We start from the raw sequence: 23,698 nt of genomic DNA, 5'->3' as shown, positions 1-23,698 counted from the left end.
GCTCACTGTAAAGAAGGTTGTCCTCCCAGTAAATGTGGTAGCTCCCAGAGACATCACCTGCTGCTTGTGCTTTGGCCTGTTGCCACACGCCCTCAGGGTTGGACACTCCCTCTGTGCCCTACAGAACTCCTCCTTGGGTGGTCCTCCTTTCACCTGCCGGTCAGCAGGATTCTGGGGGGGCCACCACAAGTACCCCATCCATCTCACTAGGGATGCACTCAGGGACTGGTCTACCATTGCCCTTTGCCTTTCCCCTTTTTAGTAGCTGACTGGGCCACTGTTTCAGGCTCCAGACTTTCTTCACTACCCTACGGGGCAGCCATGGCTCATGTGGTAGCACAGATCCAATCATGTAACCCCAACTTCTCCACATCAACCTGAGCTCCACCTCCTACCAGGCAGAAGACTTTAGGTCATTACCTAAGAAACAGTCCACAGGCATGGCAGGGCTCACAGCAACCTTTAGAAAACCTAACCACCCCCCCCCTCCCCATCAAATGGAACAAAAGCCACTGGACAGTGACCCTTCCTCTTGTCGGCCACCACAACTTGGTGGAACACATTAAGGGGACACCAGCTGATTCCATACCATACTCATACTGGCACCTGTGTCCCTCTGAGACCTTACCCACTGATGATGATCCACTGCTTATTTTTGGAGTATTTGATGGCACATTGATCACAGGAACATCTCACAGTCACCCAGGGACAATAGGGTAACCTCACTAAATCCCCCCCATTAACTGAGACAAACTCATCCCTCAGCACTATGCTAGCCACTCCTGGGTTCTTTCCTTCAGTGGGAGGATGTGCTCCTTTTGGACACCTGAGGTTACTCTTGTGGTGTCCATACTCGACACACTCGTACCACGTTAGCGTTTTGGGCTGCTGAATATTGTCAGGGTAGTTTGGATTCGGGTGGCCAGCTTGGGAAGGAGAACCAGACCCTTTGTCCTGTGAGTTGTTTTGGGAGCCTTTGGAGAACTCTTTTTTATCTCCCGCCCTCTTTCCTCTAGTGGGAACGGTGAGTATCCTGTTGGGAGTCCCCTCCTATATACTTTTATGAACACTGTGGTGCTGACCCAGATGTCCGCCTCCTCAGCAAGCTTCCTGGGATCAGCCAGCTTGTTATCCACCAGGTGTTGGCGTAGCTCTGTAAAAACAACTATCAAGCCTGTGCTCCTTCAAAAAACAAGTTGTAAAGCCCATTACAATCATGAACACTGCTGCCGTTCACCCTTCTCTTCAGTGCCTTACCAGCATAATCTAGAAAATCTACCCGTGTTTGATGTTGAGTTTGCAACTGGCCCTGAACTTTTGCCTGTATTCTTCAGGTGCCAGACCAAACTTCTTGAATAGGAAGGAGGGTATGTTGCACGTAAATCTTTGAAAGATACCAATACTGGAGACCTACAGTTACAGGTAAGTAACTTATTTTGTTCTCCACTATGGGATCTTTTATAGATTCATATGCTTAAATCAAAATAGTTAGCAGTAAACATTCCAGTCAACATCTTGTAATGGTAATAACGTAGAGGAAGGCGGGAAAGAAAGTCACTCACCTTAGTTAAACAAATGTTGCAGAACTGCCTGCCCCACTGCTGCATCAGTCTTCTCTGTGGAGTCAAGGCAGTAATGTTGAGTGAAGGTGTGCATACTGAACCAGGTTGCTGCCAGGCATACCTGTTGAATGGGATCACCTACAAATATATCTGTAGAGGTGGAGACGGCTCTGGTGGAGTGGGCTTTGACATTGGTAGCAGGTTTACCCGCCAGCTGATGGCAAAGCTGTATGGCTGAAGCAGTCCACCTTGCTATAGCCTGTTTGGAGACCGGAAGTCTCTTTCTGATGTCTCCATAGGCTACAGATGATCTGCTTTACGAACAGGGATAGTTCAGTGTAGGTAAAATTTTAAATACTGTTTGACATCTAATATATGCAATGATCTCCCTGCTGCTGTTTGAGGGTTAGGAAAGAATGTTCTCAATATTACTGGTTTATTTAGGTGAAAGTCTGAAGGGACTTAGGGTATGAATTTAGGATTTGTCCTGAGGATCACACTGTTCTATTTGAATTGGAGAAATGGTTGATTGATCATGAAGGCTTGGATGTCGCTTACTCGTTAGGCTGAAGTTAGCGGTAATAGGAGCACAGTCTTCCAAGAAAAGTACTTTAACTCTGCCTTGTGAATGGACACAAACGGATGCCTCATTAGTTGGGACAGTACTATATTTAGGTGTCAAGGAGGAGGAGGGAGTTTTACAGGGGTAAATGTTCTGAGGACTTCTTTAATGAACTGTTTGATTATTCTCCGGCAAACTCGTTAAATTCAGCAGCACGACCGACAAATGAAGTGATGTCAGGTTGAGATGACAGACCTGGCCTTGGTTCATTGTCAGCAGTGATGGTATTGGAGAGAGCAGTATGGAGGTTGTTTTGAGAGGAGGATGTGCTACATGAACCAGAACTGCCTGGGCCATCAGGCTGCAATGAGAAGGACTCTGCAAGGCTCTCTCTTCATTCTTGTTAGAAACCTTGGGATCAACGTGACTGAGGGAAAAGCATAAGAATAGAACCCTGACCATCACATCAAGAACACATTCCCCCCCCCCCCATCTGTCTTGGTGACAGAGTTGGGACCCCTATAGTCCACACAAAACCTCCTCTCTCTCTTGCCATCTCTGGACTGAGGTTTGGGGTCTCAATAACCCCTAAATCCAGCATTTTGTGGACTTCCACTTTGATACTCTCTTTGACTTGGTCAGACTGTCTATAGATTTTTGTTTTGACAGATAAACTGTCTCCTGTGTCCACATCATGGGTACGCGTGTGGTCGGTCTAGGGGTCAAATAGAGGAGCCCAGCAAACTGCTGTAAGATTTGCCTGCAGTCAGCTTGCTGTTGGGCAGTGAGGGTGTCTGAGTAGACAACAGCATCAACTGACCCATCTTTAGGGTCATTTGAGAGGAGGTGAGGGAGAAGTTCACTCTCTGCTTTCTGGCAGGAAGGACTTGAGTGCTGAGGCAATGACCTTTAGTTCCAGGAGGTTCCATTTTCCTTTGACTGTCAAGTCTTCTACATGAGTGCCCTAGCCCTCTAGGGATGCATCTGTTGTAATGACATACTCTGGAATCTGTGCCAGAAAAAAAAAAAGAGACCTTCAGAGAGGTTGGTTCCGGGCAACCACCATAGCATGGCATGCCTTTTTATTGGAGTAATCTGAAGGGTGCTGTCAAATGATCCGCTGGTCTGCAACCACTGCTTGTCTAGCTCTTGCTGCAGTGGTCTCATGTAGAGACTGCAGTTTGGTATAAGGGGAATGAATGAGGTGAGTATCCCTAGGAAAGATTTGTAGAGTCAGACCAAAACTGACTTTTTTGTAGTTAGTCTCAGTGCAAGCCTTTGAATCTTTTCTTTTCTCCCCTGAAAAGCAAATGCTTTTGTTTGCTGTGTATCGGCACTGCTCCTAAAAAGGCGAAATTGGTTGTAGGTATTAGATGGGACTTTAGGCCATTGACTGTAACACCTAAGGTACACAATAGCAATAGACATGTTGTTGTGTGTCTTGCTGCTTGTTTTGATGTGTGTGCCTTTTTCAGCCAGTCCTCCAAATACAGGAATACTTGGACTCCCCTTTGCTTGAGACATGCCACCATTGGAGCTAAAGTCTTGGTGAAGATCTGAGGTGCTGACCGTAGCCTGAATGGCAACCCTTTAATTGGTAATGGGTACTGGCTATCCTGAACCTCACAAATGTCCCGTGATTGAGGTGGATTTCAAGATGGAAGTAGGCATGTCAGAGATCTAAGACCATCATATGATCTCCTTGATTGAGAAGATGCAGCACATGTGAAATGACTGCTTCTTCAGAGTTTTGTTGAGTTGTCGGAGATCTGAGATGGGGTGCCAGTTTCGTGTCTTTTTCTGACCAAGGAAGAAGCAAGAGTAGAAACCGATTCCCTTTCTGAGTCTTTGGAACTAGTTCTATTGCTCCTTTGCGTATCCTGGTGGAAATCTACAAGAGAAGGTATTTCGGTGGAAAAGGGAGGACCTTTCTGTGGGACATTTGGTGGAGTTTTCTGAAATTCTAGGGTATTCCCCCTAGGGATATCGAGCACCCACTTGTTGGATGTTACCTGGACCTATTGATGTTTGTAGTTGGAAATTCTGCCCCCAATCTGAGTTGACGGATAAGGGGCTATCAGCACCAAACGGAGGTCACTGTTTTCTGGCAGTGTCTTTCCTCTGGTGGAATGTTTGTAAACTGCGGATGGCCCTAGCCTATAGGACTGCTGGTGTTGCTGGCGATATCAATGACGATATTGACCCTGACTGGGCTGGCATTGGTTGTAATGTTGATATCCTTGTCTAAAAGTGGAGACACCTCAGCCTTTGGCTCCCCAAAGGGCTGATTTCTAAATTGCAGAGTGCCCAGAGATTGGGCTGTGTTGGTATCCCTCTTCATAGACTGAAGAACGTCATCCACATGCTTGCGAAATAATGGCCCCGTCATATGGCATGTCTAAAATCTTGGTTTGAACCTTCGGGCAGAAGGAGGAGGCCTTGAGCCAACCCTGATGTCTGAGGACAGCTGCCTCAGCTAGTTCCTGAAAGCCTGTGGATGACACATGTATGGTGCAGTCAGTTATTTCTGCAGGTATTTTCTCTCCTTCTTGCAGGATTTTTTGAGCTTCAATCTTGGGTTCATCCTGTAAGAGGTCAATGTATTTGTAAATATCTGACCACATTTGACGGTCATAACTGCCTAGAATAGTCAGCAAGTTTGCTGCTCAAACGGTAGGGGCTGTCATGGTACAGACTCTCTCACCAATACCGTCTAGCCGCAGGCCATCTTTGTCTGGTGTATTACAGAGGACTGTAGAAGGATTTCTGAAGCAACATTGGGCTGCGAGAAAAACAACTGAATCTGATTTTGGATGACTGACTAAACAGGCAGGATAATCCTCAGCTGCTTTGCAGTTTTTTTTATCAAGTTTGGGAAGACTTGCTGGTATGGATGCTGATGTCTTCAGAAACCTTGAGGTCTTCTTCCAATATAAAATCGACAATCGGGATAACCAGGGCAGTCGTTCTGGTGGTATTGTGGAAGGGGAAGGTGCCTGTATCTGGTAATCGTCCCACTCATTGGGGACTGAAGCTGTGCCCCTGATCTCCCTCTCTTCTCTGTCATCATCTCTGTCAAAGGATGATGCATTGTCCAGTGGCGGTTCGGATAATATAGAAGCCAATGTGGGCAATGGCGTAGGAGGTGCTGTAAATAGAGGTATATTATGCTCTGTAGCAGATCATGCTGGAAGAGGTGGTCTCTACTGAGGTGTCTGTGGTAATGGGGTGGCAGATACCAATTGTGGGTATCTGCAGTAATAGTCCTACAGCATATACTGCAACTTGGTTATTAATGATGCTGACATTTGTATTTAAGGTTCATACTGCTATTCACTATAGGGAGTGTGCACCTGATGCCCATGTTGTTCTTGTGCATGATGCTTACCATAATATCTTTGATCCTCTTCGTCCTCCTCTGGATATTTGACATATAGCTCTGAGGGACTCTGAGCTGCTACTCCGAATGGGCCTTCAACCTCTGAGCACCCTTCCTCCTCTTCATTGTCATCCAATAGAGTATCAGGTGGCATACGTGACACCAATAAGGTGTGGGAAGGCACTATAGACTCCGGTGAAGTTCTGCGCTTTGCTGTAATAAAAGATAAGGGCATAAAGGAGGAAGGTTTTGTCACTGCTAACAACTCCCCCTCCGATGGTGGTCTCGTCGATGGTATCACGAACTGTTCTCCCAGTGTCGTTTGGTCTCTCAATGACGGTCTTGTCGACCGTCCTTCCATTGTTGACGGGGTTGCTGTTGATTATGGTACTGCCGTCAATGATGCTGTTGATGACTTTGGGGGTCACCGACTATGCTGCTGTTGACCGTGGGGTCACTGGCGATGGAATAATTGATGTCAATGGGCAGTTTTCAGACACCTTTATCAACGCTTTCTTCGACATTGTTGTGGTTGATGGGGGTGCCATTGATGGTAACCTTGGCCTTGCATGACTCTTGATAGAGGTAATTGTTGAGGATAATGGCAACAATGATATTATCATAGGCAAGGCGGCTGTAGTCAACGTCTACATCACTGTAGTAGCATTGTAAGTGGAGACTGCCATTGACTAGGCAAACGTCGACTGTGTATTCAACAGGAAAGTACATTTTGCAGCCTGAGGTGAAAAAAATGGGCTGTCGATGTTGCCAAGAATCTAGCAGGTTTTGTATCCTGTTCTGTTTGAATGGAAGGAGTAGATGGCTCAGAATAAGCTGTTTCTGAGGTAACATGTCCAGTTTTTGAGGTAGTTAGAAGTTTCTCTGCCCTGGACTGTGAATGATAGGCTTTTTTTAACAGTCTTTTGAGAAATGGAGTAGAAATCAGACAAACTGAGCAAAGCTCAGGGAGACTCCCATCACACGAAGTGCGGTACATAATCTGAGAGACTGGTGCCTATGTGGTGAGGGTTCCGATAGGAGCGGTCACCTGATTGGCTGGACTATGGGTAATTTCTAATAACACTAATAAGCTGTTAAGGTGAATGTCTTTGGCATTAACTTCAATGTAGTTTTTTTCCTTACTGCTTTCTATGGTATTGTGGGACTCCCACTTCTACAAGAGTGAATAATTCAAGCTTGTGAGTCTATGAAAGATCTGATAAGGGAGACGTCGATGTTCTTGCTACAACGTGCCAGGCATGGTGGGATCTTGCAAAGGGCCTGAAACTGAAACAACCATTTCCGGCCCTGCTGCCTCTAGCAGACAACCCGATGCTTCCTCCCACAAAGCAAAAAACACATTAAAGAACTATTACAGCAGTCTCACATGATGACATTAGGGACCTATTTGAGAATGGGACTTTCATTTCATGGTACAACTTTTGTACTCATCTTGACAGAGCGCCAACGGCTCCCTATTGCTACCTTGGGCTAGGCTTGGCAGCCAGAGCGGGGTTTTCAACTTTCTCTGAGGCACCACAAGAGATGTCTCTCCTTACACCTTATATTGGTAGCTATGGGACACTCTGTCCCTTACTTGTATTCTGACTTCAGCTCCAATTCATAGGCACACTCTTGGATGACCAAAGCAAATGGGAGGCCTCTCTGTGCTACCTTGTAACTGTTAAGACATGGGCCTACTGTTGAGGACAGGTGAAGAATACCCCACTCAATTACAAACATAAACTGATATATTTCAAATATCTACATCAATATTACTATATTCCTGAGTGTATACATAATTAAGTAGATCTGGTAACAGTAATTGTGTTAGATGTAGCTTTGTTGCAACTCGCATCTTGGTCATGCCCTGCCCTGCCCAATAATGGCAAGAAGTCTTTTCAATCACTGAGGAGATCCTTGAGACCGCCTTGCTTCCTCACCCCATGTGGCCTTGTTGGATGACAAATCAGCCTTTCCTGCTGGATGTCGTTGACTTGCTTCCATCCTCTCTGTACTTGATAAAATATGTGTTGCCATGATGTGGAATCAAAGGAGAACACCAGTAACTAAGCATGGCTACAAGACAATGCTTACTGTCAAGACATAGGCGAATGATATTCAGAATTATCACACCCCTCTGTACACCCCAGAGGCCTTTTGGCCCCATATAGATCTTACCTTGTGCCATTCTGACTTCAGTCGACATTGCACCTTTAAACTCAGTTAGCGATCTTGCATGTTTTGTACCACCAACAATTGACTGCCTACAAAATGTCCTTACTTTGTGTATGTGTTTGCACCTGTAGTAACGTACTGCACATTAACGTATGAGCTATGACTTTTGTTGTTAACCTATAGAAACTTAGTAAAACAAAAAAGAAACAGATCCCAACTGACCAACGCAAATCAGGACTGCTCAGCAATCAGGAAACTAGACGCTCATTTCATAGAAGGTTTGTCATGCAAAGACTGAATAAGGTGCTTTAGGCGGTGGAAGCTAAAATGTAGTTCCATGAAGCAGTAAGCCAACGCCAGAGTTACCGGACTGGGCCGCTCAAGAATAGCCACAAGTTTATGTAATCCAAATCACAAGGCCTGCATTAGAGAACCCGCTGCTCAGTGGTAGCAGAAATATTAACATTGATAGCACTGCACAGTGGTTGGTGAGTTTCCATGAATACAGAGAATTCTGCGATGTGCAGTCCTGGTAAAACAAGTGAAGATTTTTCCATCATCTGATACTGAAAAAAACAAACCCTGCTGAAAGAAATCCCTGGGGGGCTGTGGATGAGTTTTAGTGATGTATTTCTTAGGCTTCAGGTGGGCTGTGCATGGTGACTCTCCACGTCACATGATAAGAATTTTAACAGTGCCTGACATTAGTGATTTGATTAGTAACATACCCACACGTCCTCAAGGCCTCTTCGTGGTGCAGGAAGGATGGGGCAAGTAATGTCCTAGGTGTACTGAGGCTTACTTTTTCTGTCTGAGATTGCCATGTGGCAAAATGAGAAGTCCTGCCACATCAGCTGGCAGAAGCAGGAGGAGGAAGAAGGGTTCTTCTTGCAGCAGATCCACCCTTGACTCCAGTGTGGGGAACACAATGCTTCCACCACCCCTAAATGGGCAGAGGGATCCAAGAGCTGAGCGGACAGTCCCCAAACAATTTTTGGCAGTTGGGCCATTACAGACCAGCACTGAATATTCTAAGGTTGAAATTTGGTTAAAATTCAGTCATTACCGGGGGCTCAGAATATACTTCTTTAACTTTACTGTTTTTTATTTTTTCAGCAGTGAATTAACACTAAAACAGAAAATATACAAACTACACTTCCCATAAACCAATGAACAAATTAGAGCACACTACCCCTTCTGTCAGAAGCCACCCAAAATGGCTACACCTCTATATGTATCCCTCTAGTGGCATTTGTCCCTTTCATGAGTCACAGCCCTTCGGACAGATTTTCTGAACCACAAGACCCCTGTGGACACGAGGTGCTGGCCTCTAACCAATCCATAGTTCTGGGGACTCAGTAGCTCCCTCTAATTGTACCTGGTAGAGTCCTGGCCAGTTTTGTCTTTGATTACTGCTCACCTATGGATCAAGACCACCATGACCCTCACTTTCTAGTGGAGTTCGATCTGGGGAAGAACCAGCAGAGGCCCATCATTTCTCTGTCAAACATTTGGTTAACAAAGCCCTGGCACTTGTCCTCCAGGCCTTTACCTGGAACTTCTGTCAATGCTGAACAAGTCCCCATTCCCCCCCTCTCATACCTTTGGACCTTCTGATCCCTTTGTAGGGGCCTTCCAGGGAACCCCCACCTCTGGGTGATAAACTGCCCCATTCTGACGCTTTGCCTGCCTCACTCATTCCTTCATGATGGATCACACCCCCCACAGGGTCTGCTGCCCTGTCCACCTTGGACCCTAACTCTAATCAGCAGGATGATGACTCTCCTTCCTTTGACCCGTCACCCTCCACCCCGCCCCCTCAATGCTAGCCCCGTACCCACCAAGAAGTGAAGGGCTGTCCTGACCGCTAATCCTTCCCAGGACTCTTCTAAGGTAGACCTCTGTGATTTTGAGCCTGATGAAATTGTCCAAACCAGATCCAGTGACTGGACTCCTAACCCCAAAGTGGCTACTTACATCAATGCTTACTTCTGCAAAGGTTTTGACAAGGAGATACATACCAGACTCTGGACTGAATGCCCATGACCTATGTTGCAGGGCAAGGTGACCAACCCATAAGAAGTGGATCCGACTATGAACACGTTCCTTAAAAAGTTTGCAAAAGACACCAAGAAGTGCATCAACAGGGTCTAGCGATCCTACCAAGAACATTTACAGGTCGTGACTGGGCCTTTGGCAAAAATTGTGGAACTGGTAATTTATGCGAAATAGTCTTGTGTTCCCACTGCCCCCAAGGTTCTGGCGGGTTGTGCTCAACACACCATTTGTCAGGTGGGTTATGCCAGCTGTGCCATATCCACAGAATTCAGGAAGTCCATTCTAATGAGCATTGATCCAAAACTTTTGGACTTGGCTTCGGCGAAGACTGGTACTGTGGCTAACGGACTTCTGTTGGCAACCCCTTCATGAAGGACCTAATTAGAGTTGTGAATACTATCACTACCCTAGACAAGGCACAATCTTCTCTGTAGAAAGTACTCCATAGGGGAGTATTTGCCAGGACAGGGCGCTATCAAGGCTGCTCGACCAGCGATGCCTTCCTACGAGTTTCCCCCATAAGGCTAGGACAACTGCCATAAATCCTCCTGGCAGGACTTTAGCGGCAGACCCTCCTTCTACCCAACTTGCTCTAGCTTCTAAAGAGCTAGATACAGCACGGGCAGCTCCTGCGCATGTCCCAACATCGAATCACTGTTGGCACATTATAGGGGAGGCTGATTTTTTCCTTCAGAGGTTTTATTGAGGGGGGCAGTTTGAATACATTTTTCCTTCACAAATGGGGTCAGCTTACTCAGGATGCTTGGATTCTTCAGACAGTGCATGGGTATCAGATGGAGTTCTATAGGACCCCTCTCAACGTGTTCCACCCCATTCCCTATCTTTTTCCCTTCCAGACCAACAGTCATAGACAAGGAAATAAGAGATCTTCTGAAGAAATGGACCTCATCTTCTTCTCAATGTCACCAAAGGTGGTTTTGCAGCACCACTTTTCTGGTTCCTAAATGCAGTAGAGGTGCCGGGTTGGATTTACTACAGCCATTTCAAGATGGAGGGCATTCATCATCGCAGGGATCTCCTCAGAGAGGGCAACTAGATGGTCCAACTGGATTTTAAAGATGCCTACTTGACAGACCCTATCTATCATCTTCACCGCTGGTTTCTCCAGTTTAAGTGGTGAAACCATGGTTTGAGTATTCATCTGTCCGCCACCCCTTAGTGCTTCACTAAGCTTATGAAGCCAGTCATGAAGTTTCTATGGACTCGCGGAGTACCACTCATCATTTATCTGGACAATCTCTTAATCTTAACCCAACAGAGGAAGCTTCTTCTCTTGCACCTAGACACCACTTTCTCAACTTCGACAACTGAAGTTCCTCCTGCATGTGGGAATATCCATGTTGATCCCCTCACAACCAGTGGAATTCCTGGTGTTCCACATAGATTGTATGACGGTGCAATTATTGTTATCTGCTCAGAAAGTCCAAGATGTGAAACAGGAATTGAGTTCCCTGCTCTGGTCTCCTTATGGTCGATTGCTTGATTTGTGAGGCTTCTTGCCTCCTTAATTCAGATCATCTTCCTGGGCCCACTACACTACAGAGATCTCCAAAGCCTCAAAATCCACCACCTCTGGAAAGGTTTGTCCTATTTGGACCTTGTTCCCCTGCCTCAGGAGGCCAGGGAAGAGATAAAATGGTGATTGCATCACATGGAATGGCAGCGTGATCTTTGGATCCCGTCCAGACATCATCATTGAGTTGGATGCAAGCAGAAGGGGTTGAGGGGGCCTCAGGGTTGAACTGCATATAGATTTCAAAATCCAAGGGTAGTCCCAATTTAAAGATGGCTGTCAAACTCATTGACAGTAATGATTGTTAACATGTATTATTTTCATGTAGGTGCGTCTTGTGCTTTTTTTCACACATTCATAGTGCAAACAGCCAACGTGTTTTGCCCCCTTCTGGCATGCAAGCCTGGGGCTTTCTCAAGAATGAGAAAACATTGGAGTGACCTACTGAATATCAAATACCAAAGTGTCCGTCAAACAAATGCAAAAAACACATTGAAAGGACAGAAGTTGTCCATACAAAAAAAGAAACAAGAGGATGAAAAAAGGGGCCAGAAAAGGATGGAAAAACCCCCATGGGGTCGGAATAAAATATATTATACGAAATCAGAAATGTGTGTTATATACATGTTGTACCACAGGGCCACAATATATGAAAGAATGTAAAATGTAACAAGCTAACCGTGAGGAAAACATATAAAGTACCCGGTGCATATAATTAATATCTCAAAGCCATATTGATATTAAAATACAGACCAATTGTCCCATGTCAATTTGGGCAAAATTGCAGAGGGATAGTCATTACAGTAAAAAAATCATTTTTATCAAAAGATATATGATAATACGTCATGGGGGAAGTGTTGCCATGAAATTGTGGGAAATGCAAAACCAAACATATTTGAATACATAAGTATTGAGGGTGGTCTCACAACATGCAATTAACTAGGCTAAATGGTATCCAGGTCCCCACAACATCAGTTCGTAATTGGTAAACAGGAGAAAAGAGAAGTAACACATAAGTTAGATGACTTAACCCTAACAGTCATGCAGTAAAAGCAGTGGAGAAAATTATAAAACCATGGGGATACCGTGACAAAGTAATACAGAAAGGTTGATGTGCAAAAAACAGATCGCACCTCGAAAGAAAGACAAGATGGCATTAAATCCAATCCCACACTCCTGTGTCTATGAGTTCTTAAAACCGGTCAGGGAATCTTATATCTGTAACAGAATCTCACAGTCAAGTAGATGATAGAGAAGAGATGTAAACAATGAGTTTCGATAGAGAGTCCCGAATAAACCTGCAACCTGAGTACTAAGAAGTGTATAAATCATTATCTGGCTGCGCTTACCGTCCTCATCACAAAAGGTGATAGGGATATAAATTAGGGTCGGTGAGGCACTACGTATGCACAGGAGACGAACACAGAATAAGGAAAGCAGACATCAGTACGCTTAGTCCACATGGCCAAAATCACGGAGAGTCTGGAATCTACTAATGGTGGGGAGAACACACCTATAAAGTGGCGGTGCCCATGCAGTGTCTGAAAAAGTCAGGAAGGAGAGAGGCAGTTCTCCGCTCCTTCATCCAAATCTCTGTTTAGTATTAAAGGAAGGGCACATTGGTGTAAGGTGTTACCAAAGCAATTGGCCCTACCCATAGGCTGATAAGGTGTCGCCTAAACCGAAGATCTGTTACCATGGTAATAATGTAAGTGATCGCACATTGATGCCCTTCTGAAGTAGAGCGAGTGTATTTCATACTAAAGGAGGATGGACAACCGCAGAGGTATAATATGGTTTACAGATGTAAAAAAGTCAAACATCCTATAATCTAACCTTGTCTCGTCGGAGTTGTATGTAAATCACGTAGAGTCATTGAAAAGTACAGCACTGAAAGCATGGCCGAAGAAGGGTGTCCCATCTCAAGGAGAGAACCATATCTGTGATGTAAGATGAAATAGAAAATGTGAAAAAAACAACTGGTGTAGCTCAAGAGTGCTCCCAAAGTGAGAGAGAGATAAAAACTGTTAAGGGGTAGACCTGGACATAAGGACATGTGCAAGATGAACAATCATATAATCACTCAGAACTTAAAAGTGTTACAGGTAATCAAACTTAAATATTTGGCCATCTGTATATGGCCTCCTGAAAGACAGGGTAAAACTTAGTCATCATGAAGCCAATGATGGAGTTCCATGTCCTTATTAAGGCCTTTTGTAGCAACTTGGTTTTTCAAAATCCGGTAGCTTTCCCTTTGTCGCAGTTGTAGTTCACAATTGTCTCCTCTAGGGTTCTTATGTACCAGTTCTATTCCTGCAGATTTGAATGTCTTATTATATGGATGTATCGGAGTGAAATGTTCTGGGAGAGGATGTCCGGTTCCATCCTTATGTATGTTTCTATAGTGCTCCTGGACCTAAATGTGTAAGGCTCTGATGGTGCAACCTATGTACCATCTGTTGCAAGGACATAGGATTATGTAGATATCAAATTTGCTATTGCAATCAATCCAGTCTCTCATTTGCAATTGTTTTCCTGTTACCAAAGTGCTTTTCTGTGTCCAGTCCGTACCCAATTTACAGACGCTGCAATTGTGACAGGTATGAAATCCAGTAGGTCGAGAGGGAAAGGTAGATTGAACTGCTCTCGTCATTGACTGCTGAACTGGTCAAAAGTTGTTTCAAATTAGGTGCTTTACGGAAAGCAATTTCTGGGAAAGCTTTGATGTGGTCATTAATGCATGGGTTATTGAGCAGAAGGTGCCAGTGTCTCCTAGGGATGATCCTGATTTTACGATGTCCCTGATGGTAACTAGTGATAAACCTAATAGAGGCTTTGTTGGAAGGAGCATGGGATTTAGGCTGTAAGACATCAGTATGATTCATCTTTAAAACCTCCAACAGGTCCTTCTTGAGTTTGGCTGGACGACAGCCCCGTTGTTCCAAGCGAGTAAGGAGGTCTTGACTGTTTGCCATAAGATATTCTTCTCACTGCAGCTCCTTTTAATGTGCATATGTTCTCCTTTAGGCATAGTAAGGACATTGTATTTGGGATGGCAGCTCTCTGTGTGCAGTATAGCACTGGCTGCAGTCACATTGTGGAATACTTTGGTATGTATTTTGTCGTTATGTACATAAATAGTCAGGTCCAAAATTTAATCTCTTGTTGGGAATAGTGGGATGCTGTTCTGATATTCCAGATGTTGGAATCCAGCTTCTTCGAAAGGTTTGTAGCAAATCCATTTTGCCTTGCCAAATGCAAAGGATATCATCAATATATAGTTCCCAAAAATTAATATGTGGAGTGAATATTGTGAAGTTGCCATCCCAGAGCCAATATCTTTCAACCATGCCCATGAAAACACAGGCATACAGGGGTGCAAATGTTGTGCCCATCGCTTTCCCACGGAGTTGGGGGTCGAACTTATTATTAAAGAGAAATAATTTCTTTGTGAGGCAGAACCACAACATGTCGAGGATCATCTGGTTTGTTTTCAAGAAGTTAGCCAGCTTGATCCATAGTGCTTTGCGTACTGCTTCCATACCATCAAAATGTTGGATTGAAGTGTATAGACTCACAATATCTATAGTGACTAAGTTAAGCCTTCTTCTCAACTGATATTTTTAAGTTTCCTCAGGATATCCTTGGTATCTTGCATATAGGATGGAAAATCTTTCATACATTTTTACAGATGTCTCTCAATATATTCTCTTATTCGTGAGCAAGCCAAATTAATCCCTGCAATAATGGGTCCCCCTGGGGGTGGTATAACTTTTTTGTGGATCTTGGGTAACATGTAAAATGTAGGCAAAGTGGGATAAGTGATGTTGAGATTATTATTTTCTTCATCTTTAAGTAGGTTTTTCTTGTGCAATTGTTGAAGTTGGGTACGGACCTTGGCTTGAATATCTGGAGGGGGGTCCTGTTGAATGATCTGATAACACTGATGATCTGATAGTTGTCGCAAAGCCTCCATTAGGTATTGAGCTATAAGTTGGATAACTAAATTACCCCCTTTCTCTGCTTCTTTAATAATAATAATAAATGTTGGTGGTATCAGGGTAAATTGTTAGGACGAAATTTGGAGGCCTTGAGGTACTTGTGATGTTCTTTTTCTAGGTCGTGCCATACTGCTTGGTAGAAACTCATTGCACGGTGACTTACAGGGGTTGCTAGAGACTGCCTGGACTTTCGCAGTTGGCTGAATCCTTTGTCTATCAATCCTGGTCTGCCAACACACACAGACAATACTCGTCTGCTTAGCATTGATGTGTCAGATGATGCGATCCTCAACTTATTGATCCCATGGAGACAGACTTACCCCATGTAGTGAATTTTCTTTTGTCTTGGGTGGCAGATGGAATGACCTATCGATCAGTTAACAACGCCCGCTTGGCCATTACCATTGGTCAGCTTCCTCTTCAGAGTAAACATTTGGTGAGTATTCATTGATCTGTAAGGTGGTGGAGGTTTTCACATCTTGAATCCTCCGGTCTCTCGCTGGTCTTTGGGATTTGGACACTGTCCTCAGAGTTTTGCAACATTGGCCCCAGAATTCCCTCGTCTTATCAGCAATTGTCAACCAAGCTCACTCTTCTCCTGTGCTTTATTTCCTGCTGCAGAGTTTGGGGTGTGAAATCACTCAATGTTGCAGGTATAGTTTTTACTCCAGAAGGAGTTTCTTTCCACATTACCTAACGTGCAAAGAATTTCTCCAAATGCATTTCATATCCCAGTTTTCCAAACAATTCTCAATAGAGAATTGTTCAATACCTTGAGGCTTACGAATTGGTGACCCACCTTATCCACTGAAAACCTACAGTGGAGTTGCTGACTGAGCTGTAGAAGCCGTTTGGTCCAGTGACTTCAGCCAATTTGGCAAGTTGGGTCAAAAGGCTGCTAGCTAAAGCATGTATGGATGTAAGTTTTGGCACCTATTCTGTCAGGGGAGCTATGGCGTCAAACTCTTATTCTGGGTGCTCGTCTAGAAGCCATCATGAGAGCCACTGATTGGCCCTCAGACTCTACTTTTAAACGTTTCTATTATAAGTCTATTGCGAATGTTGCTTCTGTGGCGGAGTATCAGCTTCGAATAAGCATAATCTGAGCTGCCGGTCCACACATAGAATAAAACATTTAGAGCATCTGAATCAAGAATTTTCAATATTATTAGAGCCATGGAGGCAAAGATTATCCCACTCTTACGGTCTTTACTGCAATGTACAAAATTATTCTGTTTGATTGTATTGATCCCTCTGTTTAGACAGAATATGTGGTATAAGGTGGAGGTTACTTCCCTTCCTTTTTATACAGCAGGTGAGGAGCAGAAGCAGAGTTGAGCAGATCCCAGGCTAAGTCCCAGAGTTTCCAAATAGTTTGGCTGGCAATATAGCTCTCAAGTTGTGTGACAGTCATTCATCTAATTCTGGTCGGCCCAGGTTCCAGGTTCCTGAGGAGCAGTTGGGCATGTCTGGCATATCGAGGGGTTCATGGGCATAGAGTGTTTGCAGAACTTTGTATTTTTCGCAACAACAAAAAAAGATGAGAAATCATTCTGGTTGGCTTCTGATATAAGGGGTGGTGTGCTTTGATTGATTAATGGGGTTATTGGAAGTGGAGTTTGTATATTTTCTGTTTTACTGTTTTAATTGACTACTGAAAAAGTGAAGTAAAGTTGAAGAAGCATATTACTCGCCTAGCTGTCCTTAACAGAACTGTAAATTATTTACGAGAATGGTGGAAAACTTTTCATTCTTACTGCTAATATGCAGCTTGGTGAGTTTAAATAAGAGAAATTCTACTGCAGAGCTCAACGGTTATGTGTTATTTCAGGATTAAAATGATTAACAGGACTCCTACTTTACTATATTCTACTACACATTTATTAAGTTAATATTTGATTCATAACCATTTACAAAACACAATTGTGTACAATTCACAAGATGTTCATTCCAAGCAAGGAAGTGAGAGCACACTGAAGCAATGTGCAAATCTTATCGAATGCATCAAAATAAGCTAATTAGACGGTGGTGCCTCCTGGGATTTGGTGACTTTGTATTCACAGCAAAGCATGTAAGTGCCCCCGGCTGCATGTGAATAGCATCTTTAAAAGTATTTCAAGCACATTTATTTTAGTGTATTTGTAAAGCAAGTATTTACCCATTAGGGGCGCTATGGACAGCCACTTAGTGAAAACTTTTAAATGACTTGAAAGAAAGTTAACCCTGCTAATTCCTTTTCTCTTACACCGAGACTGAAGCATAGGGAAATTAGGGTACTATTGAACACAGTGCCAAATGCCACGAATTTGTCTATAAGAAGAACTACTACAGTCCCGCCCTAATCTGTGATAGACCTCAGCTGATCATTTATGGTGAGCATTTTAGTTCCACGCATAGGTCTGAACCTGTCTGATTCTGGCCTAGACGATAACTAATGAGAAAAGCTGCCTGTCAATGTATTTTCCTACTGCTTTGGCTGCAAATGGAAGTAAGGACGCAGGTGGGCAGCTGCTTTGTACTGATGGGCCTGCCAAAGTTTTCTTTAAAAGTATGTCTTCGTGAGTGAGTTTCCATAAAGATGTACCTGTTGGCGAATCAAAAGATTCAGTCAAAAAGAACTGTGATAGCAGGTCACATCTTCAACTACAAACTGCATAATAGGTACAGGACATGTTTCTAGAACAGATCCAGACCTATCTAAGGATCAAAAAGACAAGATATAATTCAGGGAGGTAGCCATGAATTCACACACCATATCTGAGGTAGCAGAGAAATAGCCTGAAGCAGAGCAAGTGACCACAAAGGAAGGCACCACAATGGATCTGTCTAAAGTAGCATGGTGGGGAAAACAAACAATGGTCTAGAATGAGGCCCCTACGTATTACCAGGGTCTGAGATCTACCAGGGTCTGAGATTAATTTAAGCATTCAATCCATCACCTTTTTGATTTACATTAGGAACACGCAGAAGATGTAAAGGAAACCTGAATAATAATAATGCACTTTGTAACGTCACTGCAGAGTGATGTAGGAGGTCCAACAAGAACGGTTCAAAGGTTCCTTCGGTATACTTTTCACAAAGTTTGTAGAGACAGGGAAAGACAATTATTGCTCTAAAGCATGTTCAATGTGATGTTTAAAAGCTTCAAACTTGAGAAAATAAGCGTTCTTGGAGGTACACAAGTAATCACAATGCTGACTCAATTCAAAGGATTTACATGCTCATTTCACCTGGGCCAGAACCTCCAAATACCAGGGAGAGGAGGAGCAGGTAAGGCATTTATCTAAATTCTGAAACATTGAAAGCTTCTCTTCAGTGGCAATTGTTAATTCTAGCCTAGTGGACAGAGATGGAGGAACCAATTACAGCTTTTTATTTCATAGGAGTTAGGTTTCACAAAAGAGAAAAAGACTGGTAAGTGGGTTGGTCTGTGCTATTTAGACTGCAAATGAAACGACAATGAATTAAAGGATTTAGACGGTGAAATTATGCCAATGTCCTGTCATAAGAGTGGTTGATATGACTCAGTCCAATAGGAAGATCTGACACATGGAGGTCGCAAGTGGGTTGATGGTTTGGGACTCTCCTTTATTTAGATATCATTCAAGAAAAGTTCAAAGGCACTAGCCGGACCGCGAGGGTACAAAAGAAACACACGTACAAGAAAGAGAAGGAGAATAGGATTAGGACACGGCAAATAATCCAGACTGTGAAAAGTGTCAAAGGTAATAAGAAAACGGGGGAGAGCTCATAATATGACAGAAAACGCTCACCTACTTTCGTACTTGCAGCCTGAAGGAGCAATCCTGTCAAGAGATGGGGCAGCTAGGGCTCTGTCTATGAGTAAGAGTCTTGCATCAAGTTTCAGTAAGGAATAGGTTTCAATAAGGAAGAGTGTACAAACTTTTCAGCAATATATTCAGAGACTTAGTACTTGAGCTCTGGCAGCCATTACACATTCACTAGTGCAGTGCAATACAGGTTAGGGTCTGAGAGACACTGAAGCTTCATGATCTAGAGGAAGGAAGATCGGAAATACAGTATGCGGCATTATCTTTGCATAGTGGCAAGTTTCTGCTCAGTTTCAGCATGCACCATTCATATGTATATCAAGTTGCCCTCAACTACACACCCTGCTTCCCCACCTCCTCACCATTTCATAAGTCTGCATGGCGAGCTGCACTTTATCATCGCTGTACTCTTTGCACTTGCTGTACGCATTCTGGATACGCTGCAGATAATCGACCCGTTGCTCTGGAGACAGGCTGCGCACATTAGCAATGTACTCTCCTGCCAGGCAGTCAATCTCTTTCTTTTTATCTGAAGAAAAGGGAACATAGAATAAAGTTAGCGGTTTGACACTTTCGCGAAAGCTAAGCACCAGTTAAGCACAACGCACTCAATAAAAATAGTCAAGTTCACAAAGTAAATTCCCGAAGACCAGAGCTACGCAGGCATTCATTGTAGTCCCAAAGGACAGGACAGCCAGCATTTAAAATATGCATTAAATCATGAAAGAAGCAAAAGCCTGATTACAGTGTATATTATAAGCTTTAATTTGTATGACAGTTAATAGACAAGAATTCATTTCCAAAAATAAACCTAATAAGTTCAAACTACACAAAACATTTCTTTTGCTTTTTTTTTTTTTAAATCACAAGATTGCAGCAAATGTACTATGCCATTTTGTATGAATGATGGAGATGATGTGATCTCAAGGGATCTTTTCTGCTGGTGTGTTGCGTGCATTTCATTATCTAGAAACCATGTCTGTTTATCAGAAATTAAGTGGTCAGCAGTAAGAAGCAAAGGTCTATAGAAAGTCAGGACCTAGGTGTTCTGGAAACCGAATCAGCCTTTAAACAAAACTGCTTTTTTGCATCTCCCTCTGAGGATAACGTAGTCATCTTGACATTGTTCTTAAATGACGTGATTTCAAAAGGTAGTAAACAAATGGTATGTAAGTACTTGCCGAAGAAAAGATGGCAAAGATGTTGGCTTGAAAAACTAAATACTGCCAGAATAAAAAAGGTTAGAAGGATTTTTCATTATGTAAATGGGATATGAATGGACGGATGCCAATTTTAATGAACATGTGTTAATTTGTGTAGATTGTGCCGAACAAATTACTTGTTTTCTGCAACATTATCTGGCAGAGACTATATATGGCTGCAGATTCCTTACCTTTGAATTTCCCAGGTGTCAGACTGGATCCGGAAACTTATGCTTGAGCATTACCCCTGCGCACGACATCGGGTGGCTTCATTTGGTTCCACCTGGTGGCGTCGGAATTTCTGGCACTGGATGTGACATTGCAGGCACCTCTGTAGGCGCCACCCCTGGCGTGCGGACATCAGTTACTTTTTTCACGAGTTTCCACGTCAGGAGCACAGAGCCATGAAATGAACTGACGAATGTGTGTCTAAACTAGGGGCCTGAAAGGGATCACCCTAACCACAGCAAATGAGTCTGCAGAGCAGGGAGGCATGGGTGAGGGGAAGGAATTTGCTGCTAGATATTATCTCTACCAGATAATGCGTTACGAAAGTTAAGTAACTTTTTCATTTGATAGACTTCTAGCTGCAGATTCCTTACCTCTGAATAGACTCAATCCACACATACAATACTGGTGTGGGCTGCAGGCAGAGTTTCCTACACTAGGAAGTCTTGGTGGACCGAACGGGTGAAATGCCCATCTCGGACCTGAATGTCCAGGCAGTAATGTTTTGCAAACGTGTGCGTTTGGGCCAGTGTGTAGCACATTTGTATACGGAGAACAACCCAGTGCGAAATGGTTTGTTTCTGTACTACCCAAACCTTCTCTGCTCCTGCATGTCACACAAAGAGTTGGTTGTCCACCCGGAACTCTTTTGTCCGGTCAAGGTAGAATGACAATGCTCTTTTTGTGTCCATTTGGCAGAGTCATTCCTCTTTCTTAGGATGCAGGTGTAGCAAAGAAGGTGGGGAAGGGGACAGTCTGCCCCAAATGAAATGGTCACCACCTTTGGAAGGAGAGAGGCATGGGTGCAAAGCACCAATTTATCAGGACACACTGAGATATGGAGGCCTGGATGACAAAGCCTGCAGCTCATTCGCCCACCAGGCAGATTTTATGGCCACGAGAAAGGTCGTTTTGATAGTGAACAGCCTGAGGGGACAAATATGGAGTGGCTTAAAAGGAGCACACATCAGGAAAGTAAGAACCAGGTTCAAGTACCATTGGAGGATAATGAAGGGTGAAGGTAGAAACATGTAGAAGCTCTTTAAAAAAACTCTTTATAATAGGGGACTTAAATAAGGAGGGTTGGTCAGGCAGTCTCAGAAAAGAGGGAAGAGCAGACAGATAGCCCTTAAGAGTGCCCAGAGCAGAGCACTGTTGGGCAAGATACAGAATGAAAAGAAGAGCATCAGACAGAGAAGCAGAAAAGGGATCTATAGACCTATCTGTACAATATTTTCCAAAATTTTGCCAACATCAGCTGTATACCATTTTGATGGAGGAACATCTGGCTGCCAGAATAACATTACAGACTCCAGAAGGAAGGTTGAAGGCTGCCAACTGTTGCCTCTCAATCTTCACACAAGAAGGCGCACAGTAGACAGGTTGGGGTGGAGGACCTTCCCGTGTTGCTGTGACAGAAGATCCTCCCGGAGGGCCAGCCTGTGTCCAGTCAAGAGCCATAAGGATAACTTGGGCCTGGTTGTTCCTAATCTTTTTGAGAACTCTGGGAAGAGGTGGTATGGGTGGAAAGGCTTACAGAAGACCTGGTCTCCACTTGCGCCGAAAAGCATTGCAAAGCGATTGCTGCCTTGGAAACTCCAACATGCAATACTGCTGACTTTGCGTGATCTCTTCAGAGGCAAACAGACCTAACCAAGGATCTCCCCACTGCTGAAAGTGTCCTTGCGCCACTTCCGAATGGAAACGCCACTAATAATCCACTAGGCTTTGATGGCTGAGTTCGTTTGCCCTGGTGTTCAGGGAACCTACCAGGTAATTAGCCACCAGGGATATGCCTTGCTGTTCCAGCCATGTCCAGAGACACAAGGCCTCTTGACAAAGGGTCCATGACCCCACACCGCCCTGCTTGTTGAGTACCACATTGCGGTGGTGTTGTCCTTGAACACCTGCACTACCTTTCCCTTGACAGAGGGAAGAAATGCTTTCAATTCTAACTGGATCTCATGGAGGCCAAAGGGGAGCACGGTGAACTGAAAGTGGTTGTGGCTGAATTCTCCCTCCCACTGGGCAAGTATGGTCCTGCAAAATCAGACTAGGAGGGCTTGGAGGTTGCTGCTGCCTGGGTCTGGGTGGTGAATGAATTCTAGCTTCCAGACCCTCTAGGTCTAAAGGCACCGCATGCACGTCTTCATATAGCTTGGGGAGCTTGCGGAGAACGGTGGCTGACAAAGGGCTGGCGTGGTGGCACGCCCCTTCTGAAGCCACGAAAGGGGCAAAGAGAGATTGTGGATGGGGGGGGGGTGGGTCAAGAGGCCCAAGGACTTCGCCGTAGATCGAGAGTCTTTAAAGTGCTTCAGCGCCTTCTCGTTAAACAAATTAGTTCCCGTTGAAAGGCATGTCCATAAGGTCTGCCTGGACATGCCCCAAAAAGCCAGATGTTCTCAGTCAGGCGTGGTGCCTTAAGGCCACCATCGACTAAATCACTCTACGCAGCTGTAGTGCTTTCCTCTTATCTAGTTTTAAGCACTAACATAACACACCAGAAATGCACTTCTGAGGTCAAAGAAGACTTTTATTGTTGTTTATTCTTCCCCAACCCCAATTTTTATGTATGACGAATTAGTAGCTTTCAAGTCCGCGTTAATCAAACAAAATATATCAGTTTGCAATATACACAGCAGGTTATATTTATAAGATATTGAATGCAAAGCAAAACAAATACTTCACCGTGTGGGAAACTATCTACAGCTTCATCTTTCTAAGGTCTGCAAGCTGATGACCCCTGTCAGCCGCGAGAAAGAGATTCATCTACCCACACGGGATTGCTGGCAGCTGGCGCCAAGCTCCAGCACGAGGTCCGGCAGATTCGAATCTGACCCTCTGCAGCCTGTTACATTCGTTACAAAGGTGTGCCCCCTCCTCTCAGACCTGGGAAACTGAGCAAGCCTTTTGGAGACTGGCCAGGTCTCCAAGACTACTCCTGTTCCCAAGCTCAAGCAGAGAGAACAACACCAAGTACCCTCTCTTATCAGGTCTAGTCAGAAAAACATCTTGGTTCTCTGGTGCAAAAACACAGCTTGGAAAAATACAGCTTGGATTCTCAACTGCAATGTCTAACTCCACGTTAAAGGCAATGGGCAGCTAACCTAAATATCAAATGCAATGTCTAGTGTCATGTCAAAGCCAATAAGCATCTAAGCTGAATATAAAATGCAATGTCTTATATCATGTCAAAGCCCATA

At 44.1% G+C, this 23,698-nt stretch overlaps 1 protein-coding gene across 1 annotated transcript in view; it reads right to left on the bottom strand.

Moving 5' to 3' along the window:
• Positions 1 to 23,698, bottom strand: part of ING5 (inhibitor of growth family member 5) — a 674,090-nt gene that overhangs the window by 540,840 nt on the left and 109,552 nt on the right. The window contains exon 3 of the mRNA XM_069213625.1: positions 19,428 to 19,594. Coding sequence (XP_069069726.1) covers positions 19,428 to 19,594 — 167 coding nt within the window. The remainder of the gene's footprint in view (positions 1 to 19,427; positions 19,595 to 23,698) is intronic.

This window comes from Pleurodeles waltl, chromosome 11 (genome assembly GCF_031143425.1).
Source record: "Pleurodeles waltl isolate 20211129_DDA chromosome 11, aPleWal1.hap1.20221129, whole genome shotgun sequence".
Classification (NCBI taxonomy): domain Eukaryota; kingdom Metazoa; phylum Chordata; class Amphibia; order Caudata; family Salamandridae; genus Pleurodeles; species Pleurodeles waltl.
Note: the sequence above shows the minus strand (reverse complement) of the source record. Positions and strands in the feature narration are given on the sequence as shown.